Below are 15,765 nucleotides of genomic sequence, written 5' to 3'. Positions count from 1 at the left end.
ACCAACAGAAGCAAAAATCCAAGCCTGTGTCTGTGTGTGTTTGTGTGTGTGTGTGTGTGTGTGTGTGCATAGAAAACTTAATTAATAAATCAAACAGCTGCCAAAGCAGCATTTCATTGGGATGATCCATTAAAGGTGTGCATAAAAGAAAGAATGTTTTTGGTAATTAACCAATCAATGATCAGCTTGTAAATGTTACGTTTCATCAAAAATCACTACTCTTTAGTGATGACATGAGTGAATTTTGATTACAGGTAGACTATGAATCTACATGGTACATTTAGATGAGTGTATTAAGCCATTATTGGCTATATATTGAATCAGATATTGGGTGTTGCCCACAGCTTATATGATGGGGGTGATGATGTTTTACTTGAGTATTTCCATTTTCTACTTTCTACTTCTACTCCACTGTATTTTACAGGAAATAGTGTACTTCTCAATCCAGTACATTTATTTGACAGCCACAGTTACTAGTTATTATCTTCTATAACAGGATGCATGATACAGTGAAAAAAAATCTCCCTTTTATCGAGTCATTTTAGTCTGGAATGGGGTCCTTTAAGTTTTATTTTCTTATAAAAAGTGAAAAATGGCTATGTAATAGAAATATTTCAACCTGAAAATCAAGAATTTTCTAAAAATCAACTTTTTCCTAATTCTAGTGCCTCGACCTGCCTCATTCTTTCTTGTTTCAATATAAAGACTCTCATTTCTAGAACATTTTTTAAACAAGTTGATTTTAATTAAACACTGGTTTGAATGTTGATGTTCTTATTGTACTGCAAAATGAGGTTTGTGGGACTCAATTAGACAGACAAAAATGTCTTTATAAGGTTGAGGTTTTTGCAGATTAAACAGCCCAACAGTAAATAAAGTAGGGAGTGCTGCACTGGGTCAAGAACAATGGTGATGGTAATATTGAAGTAAATAAAGTAGTTAGAATCAGTTCCACCTTAACCAGCTGCAACAAAACTGCTGCTCACACATTAGTGTATCAGTGATAATCAGGTGTAATTCATACAGATCTGACAGAGGACATTGTGCAACTTGAGGGACGGACTAGAGGGTGAGGACACAATCGCTCAAAGTCCGTTTGGCACAAACACACTGATTTTTCACACTTCAGCTCTGCAAATATCATGCTATTACTACCTGTCATCACTGTTTAATGTTTGCCCACTCTGAATGGACAAGGACACATTTAAACTCACACATCTACTTAGTAGCTGAATGCTTCTGTATAAAAAGGTGAACAAAAGCTTATAATATAATGTTATCCACAACAACACCACAACCTAAGCCCTCAAGCATTATCACTGATGTGGACCAACAATATCTTAGCATTCAAAAATGTAGTAGTTAATGGAGGGATGTTGAATTGGATTGGATTGAGTAACATTGCACAGGTGTTCCTGTTATTGTGTTCATGCGTTATTGTGTGTGAAGCAAATAATGCTGGTGAACTGAACATTTCTGTCTGTTAGAAGAGGAGAGCAAGAAGAAGGAATGCAAAAGAGGGAAGTGAAGACAGAATGGAGAGAAAGTAGGATGGGGACAATAAACACAACTGAAGAAGCTAAATGGAATTCAGCCATCATCAATTTTATTATTCACACCCGTACTTTTCCTACTGTGACTTTTCAAAATGTCTTATGGGAGAGAAAGAGAAGAATACAAGAAAAAGATGAAAGATAGAGTACATTTAGGGTCAGTGGTGGCCTAAAGGTGAGGGTCACCAGTTCAATCTGGACTTTGAGTGGAGAAAGTGAAAGAGCAGTGCTTACGACTGAGGTGCACTTGAGCAAGTCCCTTAACCCCCAACCGTGGTTGTACTGAACAGCTTCCAGGTGTGAATGTGTGTAACTATGTACAAAAGAGTTGAAAAGAATTACAAACATTAAAATGGCGATCATCCATATCACATGGAAACATTATAATCATTATCAACTATCAATTATCCACTCTAAAAATGGACAAAACGGGCATCAATTGCACATTGATGTATATAACAGGCTAGTAGAAGGTAAAGATAAACCGAAGAATTGTATTCCATCTTATCATAATGCTTGTACCAACCTCTTTCAGATAGGGCGATGTAAGGGCAGACTGACAACATCCTGTATGCTAGAACATATGTACAGGGTTGGTTACTTTTTCCTGTTGTTATTCTTCACTATGTTGTGTTTAGGGTTGTGGGATAAAATCCAGATAGTAATGGTAACTTTGTTTATATAGCAACATAACAAAGTGGTTTCCAAGAAAAATAAAATAAAAGATTGGAAAATATATAACAATCCAATGACATCAGCAAAGCAAAGTAATGAAAAACAACGAAACAATAAAAGCACTGGTAAAACAGAGATAACTATAGCAAAAAGAGCAAAAGATATCATTCTTGGAAAAGATTTAATATAAAACAGAGTTTCGAGTCGTTTTTAAAAGATGACATTGTTGGTGTGTTACCTTTTATGTTATGGCTGTTTTGTCTTTTTTCATTGCTGTATCTTATCAGTTTTTATCTCTTCTCTGTTTTATCTCTGCACAAACTCACTTTAATCACTGCAAGCAGTGGTCACCTTAACCAGCAGAGACTCATTCATTTCAATGTTCCAAAGTGAACAGGTCAATTATTAATCCTACCAGACAAGCCTGTTCACCTGTGGGAAGAAAATAGACAGGTGGAGAGTTGCGCCCTTATTAACAGCTCACTATGTGCATTACTGTACAACTACCTCACTTAGTGGTCAAAATGAGAAATACAAAAAATGATCAGGGTGATTGACTCACTGATGGAATTGAATGCATAAAAATAAAAACAAAAGTCAAGACTGTATAATACACAAATGCACAATTGTGCATTACAAATATAATTTCCCATATTTTCACTACAGTATCATTATGTGGGCAACAGCAAATCTACTAGTTTTGGACAAGGATAGCAGCTTTAATGTGACATTAAGGTGCAAACTCATTCAAAATATGTTCTTTTCTCTCACATGGAAAGGGTGTGGAAGCACATTGGTTTAAGTAACTGTGAGGAACCAACAGTTGCTTAGCAACACTGTTGAAGAGAGCAGGGATGACGTTGAAACAGGCGAAGTGAACAAGGCTGTACAACTTAACCCACCCCCCCAACCAACACACACACACACACACACACACACACACACAAACACACGCACGCACTCACGTCCGGGCAAAATTAAAATGCTATAAATTCTGACACAAAACATAGCCAGGTCTACATGCGCCTACCGTACATGTAACAAAATAACAATGCCCTGTGACAGCAAATTGTGGAAGACAAATCAGAAATAAAGTTGAAATAAATAAATTGATGTTTACATGGGTCAGGTTAAAACTACCATGACTGTGTTATTGTTTTGACACTGTTGTGATAATAATTTGTGAGTGTTACCATTGATGAAAATATGGTAAAATATTGTTATTGTTGATATTAAATGAGATAACGTGGTATTTTGTAATAGCCTATCATAGGTTAATGTTGGTATTTTCAGGTATTAATTCCACAAAAGTTATATGGTATTCTGTGGTATATCTTAAGATGACACTTTTGGTCACTTTTTTTTTTAGCTGCGCCACCTCTTTAAATTACAAACACTAGATTGCCTCATTTTTTAGGCTACACTGATATTGTGAGTCAGCATGCCATTATTGCAATCTTGAGAAACGTGGAGAGCTTTTTAAAACTCCAAAAACAGTTTGAGCAGTGTTTAGCTGCTTACTTACTTAACTGGCTAGCAGAAATAAGTGACTCGTCAGTGATTTTGTGAAGAGCTTAATTTTGTTTAAATGTTTCTAATGCTGAACTAGTGTTGTCCTTACACAAGAGTCAATACAACGTTCACGAATGTGATCGAGACTGATTCGTTTTTTAAACAAATGTGGTAACCACTCAACGTCTTTGCAACAGCAGCCGTTAGCGTCGGTTGAAACTGTCACTCAGATGGATTGTTTCCGGGGAGTGTACATAGCTGTTTACCCGTAGTGTTCTTGAACAGACCACTGAGTTTCAGTCCCGGGTAAATTTCTATTGATACAGCACCACGAGTTCCTTAGTTGTTTCTGTATTTCAGTAATTAACACACATTGCATTCAGCATATGTTATTCGACTGTTCATGTATTCCTAAAAAGACCTTTTATTTTTGTTGCTGTTAAACTATTCCAGCTAGCCTTAGCAGTTGAGAGCTCCAGTCTGTATCTCGAGCAAAGACTGGAGAGACAGAGGAGGGATGTCGCGCGGGTAAGTGTGGGAAACGTTAACGTTCGTGCATGTTAACGTTGCCTTATTTTAAGTGTGTGTTTGTGCAATGCTAAGAATGGAAATGTATCACAGCGGTAAAAATTTAAGTGTAATCATCGTTACAGTTGTTAATCAAGTGGTTGCCTTGTTTTGTTGTCCGTATGAGAGTAAAACGATTGTTTCCTCTCCTTATAACCAGTTTAAAAGCCGTTGTTCTGTTGTGTCATGGTAGTGAGCTCGAAAAGCTGGACCCGGCTGTATTCCAGAAGCAGTTGCACAATCTGAAGTTTAGGTAGGAATTTCTGTGTTCTCCCTACTGTCATGTCAGCTAACTTTCTCTCTTACAGCTACTAACATCGAAATGATCACAAACACCAAATTTTCGTCGATAAAAATGTTGAAAGGTGGGCAGGTTTGTTGCATTTGCGTACATGTGCCGCTGGAGGCGCTCTACTATCTGATCTAACAGTCAACGTTAGTTTCCTCAAGCGTGTTCATGGGACCTGCTAGCCAAGTAAGCTAGCTTGAAGTTACAGCCAAGTTGATATGTAAGTTAGTAAGTTTTTGAACAATTAATCGCAATAATTTTGTCTTGAGAGTTGTTCAGTGCACTGTTTTGATATATAGCTGAATGCTTCATATTTATGTCGAGGTAGTTAACTTGTTTGGTTTGCAGCAGCTAATGTTAGCTACTAAGCTATCTCAGCTTTTGGGCAGTTAAGCTAGCTCGCTGCTGGTGAGCACAGCATTCTTGCTTGTTGAATAGGTTGCTGGACGGGAAAGTGAAATACACAAGCTTTGTAACGTTACACAACGAAACAGTTAAAAGTTAGCTAACTAAATGACAGTGTAACTAAAGTAATATTTTGTTTGTATCTTTTGTTAAACATGCAAGTTTGCATGTCTTAGCTGTTTGCGAAACAGTTGTGGCAACTTTGTTCCTCTACACTTAAACAGTTGCCAACATATCTAGGTTATTTCTTTGAGTATATTGCAGAGAAGGTGTCAAATGTTTTCCCATTGGTAAACAATAGTAAAGTAAAACTGGACTCCCATGTGTTTCTTATAGTCTTCCCCCCACGTGTTTGTAAATGGGGTGACGTAGGGCTGCACAATTAATCGAAATATTATCCAAATCGCAATATGGCCAAGTGCAATATCCAAATCGCAGAAACTGCAATTTTTTGAGGTATAAGGTATGATAAAAATATGATTTTGTTTACCATATCGAGGAGCCCTAGGGTGACGCAAAACATTACTAACACCTCTCAATATAATGCAGTCCAGTTAAACACCACTGCAAACTACAGCTTCATTAATAAACAAAACTGAACATTATTATCTTTGTAAAGATAGAATTGATGGCAGAGCTGTTATATTGGATTGCATTAGAGTTTACAGATTTACCTAACAAAGTGGCCACTGAGTGTATCTGCCAATACTTGTGTGCTTCCTTCTGTGTACCTCCTGTCTAGTATCTGCATTGTTTTTACTATAGACTTTGATGCTAAATTGCAAATTATATAAAATGTTAGCAGTGGTATTGTGGAGTGTTCTGTAGAGAACAGATTTTCACAGGCAGCATTAGCCAGCAGTGGCATACAACTTGTGTTTTAATCTGCCATTGAATCAGCAGTGGCATTCTAATAGTAATAGTAATAAATCTTGGTGTCACCTTAAATGTAGCATTTAAACACGCTTAATTAAGAGAGTGACACGTTTGCTCTTGTTTAAGGGGATAGCTAAACATGACTGACTGTTTTTACATCTGCAGCTGAAACTTAGGCTATACCAATGCAATGCAATTGAATGGAATTTTGTTTTGAGTGTTTAACTAGCACCATTATAAAGTCCATATCAACTTTATCATAAGTTTATCAATGTACACTTTGTATGCCATGATGTCTAATCACCATCTAGTGTGTCTTCTCACTTTTAATAATCTCTATATGTTGAAATCCAGTAATACATGTTTATTTTAATCATTGGTTTTCTGTGTGGTTGCAGCATGGAAGAAGAGGGGGATAGTAAAATGTGCATTGACACTGACTCAGACACTGCAGAGAAGAAGGATGATACCAAGTGTAAAGTCAAATGGACGCAGGAAGAGGTGAGTGAAAAGGACTTTGTCATCAGATGATTGTCTGAAATATAAACCAAGGTGGTGTAAGGACAACGGTTCAGACTGTGATTTCAAGTAGTTTATTACATTAGTGTCAGTGACTAAAATGTAAGTCTGCATGCTAGCAAGAAGAACCAACTGAAGCAGAGGTGCGAACACATGCTTAAGAAATTTTGTCACGTGAGTTTCTCTTGATTGGTGTGTTCATTAGCTAATGTCAAAAGTAAAAAAACTGTGTTCATGATAACTTAAACCTGAAGGCTGACCTTAAAGCTCACATATATCTGAACTGATTTTTTTTCTTGTGTGCAGGATGAAAATCTCAAAATCCTGATTAGCAACTTTGGGAAAAAAGATTGGAAAACCATTGCCAGTTTTTTACCGGTAAGTACTCAGCAGAAGCAACATCAGTTGAGTAAGAGAGAATGAATGAATCAGCAATGTAAACATTTAAAGTTTAATAAAACAGAATAAAGCCAGAGGGCTTGCAACATTGTGTCTGTCATGTCATTGACCTTATAAAATGCAAATCTCTGAATGCTAATCAATCTCTCCATGTTGAATTATTTTCATCTTGAAAGAAGATGGTTTAAAGACATTTCCTCTTGCTTTGACAGGGGCGGACAGAATTCCAGTGTATGCACCGCTGGAAAAAGCACCTGGATCCTGATTTAGTCAAGGGTTTTTGGTCCAAAGAGGAAGACGAAAAGGTGGAAAAATTACATAGAACATCTGATACATACCAGGCTTAAACACAGTCTATAGTTACTATTGTGTTACTATTATTGTGTTTACCTATTTATTTGCTCTGGACAGATAGTAGAGCTGGTGGGCAAGTATGGCACTAAACACTGGAGTTTGATTGCCAAGCACCTAAAGGGGCGGCTGGGAAAACAATGTCGTGAGCGCTGGCACAACCACCTTGACCCGCTGGTCAAAAAGAGCTCCTGGACCAATGAAGAAGACCTTATCATCTACAAAGCCCACTCCATTCTGGGAAACCGGTGGGCTGAGATTGCCAAACTGATCCCTGGAAGGTGGGTCAGTTAGCAGTGATTGATTTGCTGAAATTTAACAAGGTGGAAGAGGGGAAGTCAAATGCATTATTCACTACCAACATTCTTTTTTTTTTTAAGATTGTATTTTGGGCACTGTTTGCCTTTATTTGATAGTGATAGTGGAGAGAGACGTGACATGTGGGGAAAGAGAGTAGGGGAATAACATGCAGCAAATGAACCGGGACTATCGGGTCACCCTTGATCAGTTTTAAAAAGAGATGACAGAGACTTTAATGTACATTTTCGATTCCTCTTGCAGGACAGACAATTCTGTGAAAAATCACTGGAACTCCACCATCAAACGTAAAGCAGAGTTGGGCTTGTACAAAGATGACGCTGACAGCATTTCCCTTGATATTCAACAGTTTGTGGAAGGAGAGGTACAGTACTTTCTGAGTTTAGCTCATACTGTATCAGGCTCATTGTTTTCAGCTTTTACCGATTTCCGTTTTTTTTCCTCAGTGATTTCTCAGTGAGGAAATTTGAATGGATTATAAATTAATAAAAAATATTTAATAGATTACATTTTGATAGTTGATTAATCATCTTAGGGATGTAGCAGGTAAAATGTTTGTTGATTACAGTTTCAAAAATGCAAAGATAATGCTACTTGCTACATGTTATGAAATCAATACTAATATACTATCTAATCATTATGTGGGCTGCTGGTCATATTTTGTAAGAAAAATAAAAGCTTTGTTACAATATTTTGCAGCAGAGACACTATTGTGTATTCACATTATATGTTGTGTTACAGGTGGACTTCAAGTGTGATGTTGTATTAGACACTGAACCAGTAACTCCTCAAGTGGTAAGTTTGCTATAAATGATTTCTATAATGACTCAGCTGTGTTTGCTTCTAAACTTTTACCTAATGAGAAACACTCAAATTTCACAGAGCTACGTCGGCTACAGTAATACAACGATCACCAGTGTCGTCATAGAAAAAATCCTAAATGTTTTATATTTTTTTCTATGATGTTCCCAGCTGGCAAGCTTGGTTTCACTGTCCTGCTCTTTGCTTTGCTGCAGGTCCGGTCAGAGAAAGAGAAGAGGCAGAAGGACCGTCACAAAGTCAAGCAAATTACGGCTGTTCCGTTTCCACAGCCTTTAGTATCCAGGAGAGAGTTCTCCTCCCCCAGTCCATCCTTGCCCCCCAGTTCAAGTTCCAGTCCCAGCTCCAGCTCAGGCACTGCACCAACAGCTGCGCCGGTGGACCAGAAAAAGTTTACCGATGCAGCGCTGAGGATGATCGCTGAAGACATGCTGCCACTCAGGTGACTTGTAGTGCTAGTGGCTGTTAGTGTCCTTGTTGGGTTGTTGTCAAGATACCCAAGATTGTTAATCCCCAAATCAAAGAAATCCTCTCATGAGTCTGCCTTCCCTGGATGATGTCATGTGTGTCCCAGACTTTGAAGCAACTACTTGTGTAGTTGTTGAATTACTGCAGCTGAAGGCTAGTTGCCTCTTCTGTATGCCTACCAAATGGACAAAATCATAAATAAATGGCTACATTTATATAGAGCTTTTATCCAAAGCACTTTACAAGGCTTTTGACGCTCATTCACCCAATCACGCACACACTCACACACCAATGGCAGCGAGCTACCAGACAGGGTGCTGGCCAACCATTGGAAGCAATTTGGGATTCAGTGTCCTGCCCAAGGACACTTTGACATGTGGACAGGAGGAGGTGGGATCAGTGGACGACTCGCTCTACCTCCTGAGCCACAGACATCCAGTCACCAGTCTAGATCACACACATCATTTGACAATGCACAATGCCAATGTATCTTCACTTTGTTCTCCACAGTTTTGTTGAAGGCGCAGGCTTCAGGTCATTCATGAGTACCATCAGCCCTGAATACAACAAGCTGTCCCAGCGTATCATGGGCCTACAGCTCTATGATGACGTGGAGAGAACAATCAAGCCTCAGCTCATCCGTGACCTTAAAGCCTGCCTTGCCAAATCCAAAGATGGTGAAAGAGCCATTCATGTCACCTTTGACCTCTGGGCAGGGGATCAATCCCATCCAGTGGAGGAGCCCATCGTAGTTGTGCAGCTCCACTTTGTCAGTGATTCCTGGCAGATCCGCCGTCCCATTGTGGCCTTCCGTCACCTCATCCACAAAAACCTCAGCACCGCTGTGGCCAAGGAGTTTGAAGGTGTGCTGCTGAGCTATGGCATCTTTCCTCACAACATTGGGTACGTCCTCGCCAACCAGGCCAAAGAAGCCCTGGCTGGGAACAACTTGTTCTGCGACTACAAGATCATGTGCTCGTCCAACAGGGGAGAGCCGGATGGAGATGAGATAGTGGCATTTCTCTCAGACCAGATGTCTGAAACAGAGTCCCCCTTTTCAGAGCTGCAGATTGGGACCAGGACCACCTGTGTGGCCAAAACATTGCAACTGGTGATTAAGGAGGCACTGAAGAACTCCAGGGTTGTGGAAAACTTGCTCTCACAGGTCCACAACGTGGTGGCTTTCTTTAGGAGCAGCGCCTACTGGAGCGAGGTAGGAGAAATAGACAAAAACTGATATTTGACACTTTTTTTAAATAGATTTTACATCCAAAGATGGGACAGCAGCACCAGAGTGTTTTGTTTTAATTATGTTTTCATTAGCCCTGATTGTTAACCCTTTCAAATTCATTGTCATGAAACATCAAGGTTTGGTTAGAATGTTTTATGAAGAAGTCTCCAAGCTTGCACATCACATGAGAAAGATGTGCTTGTTTTTTCCTTGTGTGCAAACATACACCAGACAGCTAATTATCATCACAGTTATAGAATTATAAACTGTTTAATTGACGTCTGACAATACAATTTTTGGGTTTTGTTTTTTAAGACAACAGAGATTCAAAGAGATCAAATATTTCTTTCCTGAATTGTTTTAACATGACCATTTTGCATCATTTTATTGTTTAGGTTTTGTTGAAGGAGTGCAACGTGTCCTTGTGCCCTTCCTCCAGTAACTGTCGCTGGAACTCCATGATGCTATCTTTACGCCGTATGGTGCAGGAGTCCGCCTGGAGCGCCATCATGACTCTCTTAGCCCAGGCTCGCATAGAGGCTAATGACACAGCCAGCGCCCCACCTCTGGTCATGGTCAAGAGGGAGCAAGTGATTGACATCCTGGGTCTCCTTGAGCCATTTGGGGAGGCCTTGCAGGTAAAAGAGAAAGTTAATGAGAACTGTATTCTGGATGTAGTGGATTATAGTTTTTTTTTTTTTTTTACAAAGATCACATATAAGAATCTTAAATGTTATATTACTTGTTAATGAGTTATTACTTTTATAACTCCTAATATGTTTTGAGCTTTTTGGACACCAAACCTCTCCTATTTATACTGGAATTTCCAAATTTTCTTGTTACTTTTTTCCCTGACATTTACTGTGGCAATTAATCAAGTAAGAAGAACGAATCATCAGCTTCAGAAGAAATATAAACAGGGTTGTCATCACTCCAAGTAACAGACGTTGAAATTACCATCATCTTTAATACTTGCACTAGGCAATGTCAGCCTAAAATAACATTGTGTTACATGTTCTTAATCAAAATTTAGGCCGGTATTGACTTATTTGGTGATGAATACAGTATAGGCTGTGACTGAAATTTGTTCTGAGTTGGGCACTTTGAATTCTTGAACCAGAGCAAACAAAAACGTTATGATAAATCCTTTAATATTGCAGCACTAATGTTGTAATTTGTCAGTCTTATTTTTCTCTGTGAACCCCTTAGAAATATTGTATACATGTATAGAAATACATTATTATAGTGTTATGGTATTGTTGGTAGTAGGGCTGCAATTAACAATTATTTTCATTGTCGATTATTTTCTCAGTTAGTTGTTTGGTCTATAAAATGGTGAAAAATGTCAGTATTTCCCAAAGCCCAAGATGGCATCTTCAAATTTATTATTTTTTCCACAACCCAAAAATATTCAGTTTACTGTCATAGAGGAGTAAAGAAACCAGAAAATATGAACATATAAGAAGCTGGAATCAGAGCATTTTGCCTTTTTCTTCTTAAAAAATTACTCAAACCGATTAATCAATTATCAAAATAGTTGACAATTAATTTAATAGTTGACAACTAATTGATTAATCATTGCAGCTCTAGTTGGTTGAAGATTATGTGAGATCATTTCCTTTTTGCCTCTTCTAACCAAGGTCCTGCAAGGAAATGGAGTGACCATCTCTTTCATTATACCTTCCCTCATTGGCCTTGATAAGACCATGGAGAGCCTTGTCACTAACTACACCCACTTCAACAAGGCCCTGCGCACAGGCCTCCACACACACTTCCAGTCCCTGATTCACCAGAAGGACATGATACTAGCTGCTGTGCTCGACCCCAGGATCAAACTGCAGGTACAGAATAAGGACAGAAGCATGGCAGTTTTGTCATGCTTTGCCATTTTGCATCCACAGAGCTGATGAACTGAAAGCTCCAGAATCAAAAATACTTTATTGATCCCCAGGGGGAAATTGGTCACGTGACAGTTGCTCCCATTCTAGAATAGAAATATACAGTATATAAGCATAGAGAAATTATTAGAAAACAAGCAAAACTGGAAGTATGTAAACACTGTGCATTATACTACACTATAAACAACTATATATAGAAAATACTACAATATATGTATAAAAATAGTGTGAATAATAATAATAATGCTGAGAAATGGGATATATAAATGTGTTCAAATGCAAGAATAGTATAAATAAGAAATATTAGTTGAAATGTATCGTAAATGCAGTATTAATGCCAGAGTATAACACGGTTGCACAGTTGAAAATGTAAATTCTAAATAAATTATGAGGTTATAGCTGCTGATAGTGGTGAAATAAGTCCAAGGGCCTGTCTGTTGGCTCAGTGTCTGACACTCTGAGGGAGGATTTGAAAAGTGTGATGTGTGGGAGGAGTGAGTACATCAAAGAAAACGATACATATATCAGAACTCTCACCCTGGTTTGAACATTATTATTGTTTTTTTGTTTTGTTTTTTTCAGCCGTTTTCTGATGCGAAACTGGAGGACCAGACAGATTTCCTAACACCTCCGTCAAAGTGCCAGGCTCGCACCATCGTGGAAGCCACACTGGGAAGCATGGAGGCCTCAGCATCTCCCCCTGCAGAAGCAGATAAAGACCAGACAAGCAAGGAGTTGAAAAAGGAGCAGGATGAAGAAGAGGAGAGCCAAGCCAACACGCTGATGGAGGCATCTGGTGGTAGCTCAGACGACAACAACTGTGATGGAGTCAGCGGAAACGATCTGAAGCGCAAGTCAATCTTTAACTTCCTCCAGCCGCCTGCAAAGACCATGAAGACATCAGAGCTTGATTTGTACCTATCAGAACCACTGTGGGAAAGCAACTCCAGTGTGTTGTACTGGAAATCTGCTACTCGGTTCCCCAAGCTCCAGGACATCGCCAAGAAGCTGCTGGCAGTACCGGCCACCTCAGGGGGCTTCGACCGGCTGTGTCCGATGGCAGCGTGTATTGTAAGAGCCAAGAGGAACCGCCTGCCACCTCACACCACAGAGAGACTGCTTCTATACAAAAACTCTTTAAAAACAAAGACTGTTAAAAAGCCCAGCGGGGTCACTAAACACTGATGGGTCAAGTGATAATTGGGTCTCTTTTATTCCGTGCTCCACCCAAAGAACCCCCACACTTGCTTCTTCATACCTGCATTAAACAGAAACTCAGCACCCTTACTTACTATAATTTGTGCTTGCACACCCAGTTGACACCGCCCCTCTCAATTCAATTTTTTCGAACATTAGATTAAACTAACTGAATTTAGCATCATTTCTAACTTGCAGTAGTGGTCAACAGTAGCAAAATATATTAAGTATATTGAAAATAATTGCAGCCTATTCAGAATATCTCTTGTTGAAATAACGAGATACAGCACAATGGCAACCAGCAGGCCGCCATCAGAGAGCTCAAAGTTGTCATTTCTCTGTGGATAGTGTGTTCAGATGACTGCAAGTGTTTAAAGTGAAAGGCAGCTTCTCTTTGCCTTTACACAAAGTAGCTGAACTGCATTCCAAAAATAATATATAATAAAGACTTGTTATATGTGAGCATAATTCAACACTTAACACAATTTAATCTGAAGAGTGGATTGAGATGCCTGTAGAAAATGCCGGCCAGAACAGTGAACAGGAATTTGATGTCTTTCTTTGTAGCTGATTCAGTTCAAACTGAAATGAGTTCCTCTGAAGACCTTGTGCTGCCGCTACCTTGTCACTGACAAAGGAGAAAATTAAGCATCTGTGGTCAAAGTCCTTATGTGTAGGATTTGAAATGTTTTTACTTTGTGACTCCTAGTGGTAGTATTGAAAATGCACAATGCACAACTTTTTTTATAATGCCATTAAAATAATTTGAAAGATGCTACAATCAAATCATCTAAAATCAGCTTGTGTTTCTCTTGATGCAGAAATTGGATCTTTACAGCTGTACTCTTGGGCAGGTAAATCAGTGTGCGTGCATGGCTATTCAACGCCTAAAGCAAAAAGTTTAAGTGACTAATATTTTCTAGTCAAACTTGAGTTCCAATAAATGCACTGTACATTTTTGTAAGCAGTTTCCCCCTTTTTTTCTTTCTTGTAATTTATTTGTTTTGTATGCTGTACGCTAAGTGCTGACAGACTGTGTGTTGGGTCACTTGGCAGTAAATTGAATTAGACTTCATCTTTTTGTAAAAACCATGTTATATTATAAGTCTTAGTCTACAATTTGATTATATTTTCATTTTTTATTGGTCAGCGATGCTTTAAAGTTGCCACAATGAATGGTTTTCTCAAGAGCCTTGATGATTTATCAACTGTTTTTGCTCATGAATTGTAATGTCTGATGGGAGTTGATGGGAAAAGTCATTCTGCATCTCAATTTGGCATTATTACACAGGTAGGCTTTTAAACAATTTAAAGTTCACATTCAATGACAGCTAACTGATTTTATTGCAGTGATGATTGTTCATATTGTGGTAATAAACATCAGTGTAAACTTGAGTCCTTTGACCTCTTGTGTCTACACATGGAAATATCCAGAGAATGTACTTGTATAAAAGAATAAATCTATTTTTCTCTACAGTTTCCTCTATCTGTAGCCCTCAGTTTTCACATGTTCAAATCTATTTCTGTGTTTTACAAGAGCACTATCTGGCTTAGAATGTTACTAATGCTGTAATCAGCTGGGAACAGAGTGGAAGGATGGCCAATTTAGTGTTTAGAGTAGGTTATCCCGAGCACCACAGACTAAAATGATTAGGAAGAATAAAAACTACCAATCAAAAAAGGAACTTCTTTAATAGAAGATGGCTTTGGGGAACCTATCAGACTGATTATTGTAAGTATTGCACTCAAATGCGCTTAATTTTATTGTTTATTTGTTCCGCTCATGGTAATGCTAAAAGTGATTCACAATCAAAACAACTCTACACATTCCATGACTGAAAAGGAGCAGGGAGAAGAGAAATCTTATTTTGCCTGCCCCTTACTCAAACATAAATAAACAATAGAAATAAATGGTCTGTCCATTACAGTTACTTAATAACCAATACATACAGTAACATAAGGGAAAAACAGAAGCAAGAGCCACACAATAATTCACTAACTACTGAAAGACATCACCTGACAAATTCATATAGTCTAATTATTCTTTATACATTTTCTTGAATTGAAAGATATTTATACAACCCTTTAAATCATTCTGTAGAGAATTCCACAGTTTGATGCCAACCACTGAAGTACACATCTGATTTAAAGTAGTCTGTGTATACTGATACTTAAAATCAAATTTCCTTCCATGTTCTTGATCCTCTGAACTAAAATCAAATAACTCTCGGAATAATCTGCTTTTTTCCCTGTACATAACTAAAAATGTCTGTAATTCAGCTAAATCTTTAAGTTTCAATAGACAGTATGTTCTCTTGAATCCACTTCATGAATATTTCTTACTGCTCTTTTCTGTAATATAAACAATGGCTTTATGTTGCTCATGTACGTGTTGCCCCACACTTCCACACAGTAGATAAAATATGGCAAAATAAGTAAACAGTACAGAATTTGCATTGCTTTATAATCTAACATATACTTTGCTTTGTTCAAAACAGAAATATATTTAGATTTAGATGTCAGTTTGTCATCCATTATCACACCCAAAAATCTAAATTCAAACACTCTTTCAATATAAGCTCCATCTATAGACAGTGAAACTTTAGATTTTTTTGATTAGCAAAAGCCATAAACTTAGTTTTATTCAAATTTAAGGATAACGTATTTTCATCAAACCATCTTTTAGGC

At 38.1% G+C, this 15,765-nt stretch overlaps 1 protein-coding gene across 5 annotated transcripts; it reads left to right on the top strand.

The window, feature by feature from the left end:
- The first annotated feature begins 3,898 nt into the window (after positions 1-3,898).
- Positions 3,899-14,553, top strand: mybl2a (v-myb avian myeloblastosis viral oncogene homolog-like 2a). Of its 5 annotated transcripts, none has more exons than XM_044210396.1 (14): positions 3,899-4,046; positions 4,194-4,268; positions 4,468-4,560; positions 6,276-6,378; positions 6,703-6,774; positions 7,008-7,100; positions 7,207-7,427; positions 7,708-7,828; positions 8,206-8,259; positions 8,481-8,725; positions 9,262-9,964; positions 10,378-10,620; positions 11,623-11,823; positions 12,463-14,553. In XM_044210396.1, exons 2-14 carry the CDS (start codon positions 4,258-4,260, stop codon positions 13,063-13,065), a joined length of 2,763 nt encoding a protein of 920 aa, XP_044066331.1. In that variant the 5' UTR covers positions 3,899-4,046; positions 4,194-4,257; the 3' UTR covers positions 13,066-14,553. The 5 variants fall into 5 exon arrangements, with proteins under 5 accessions (XP_044066331.1, XP_044066332.1, XP_044066333.1 ...); XM_044210397.1 differs by having other exon boundaries at positions 3,900-4,046; positions 4,501-4,560; XM_044210398.1 differs by lacking the exon at positions 4,468-4,560 and having other exon boundaries at positions 3,900-4,046.
- The last annotated feature ends 1,212 nt before the right edge of the window (positions 14,554-15,765 follow it).

The sequence above is a fragment of the Siniperca chuatsi genome, linkage group LG10 (assembly GCF_020085105.1).
Source record: "Siniperca chuatsi isolate FFG_IHB_CAS linkage group LG10, ASM2008510v1, whole genome shotgun sequence".
Taxonomy (NCBI): Eukaryota; Metazoa; Chordata; class Actinopteri; order Centrarchiformes; family Sinipercidae; genus Siniperca; species Siniperca chuatsi.
This window is presented reverse-complemented; position numbering and strand designations above follow the sequence as displayed.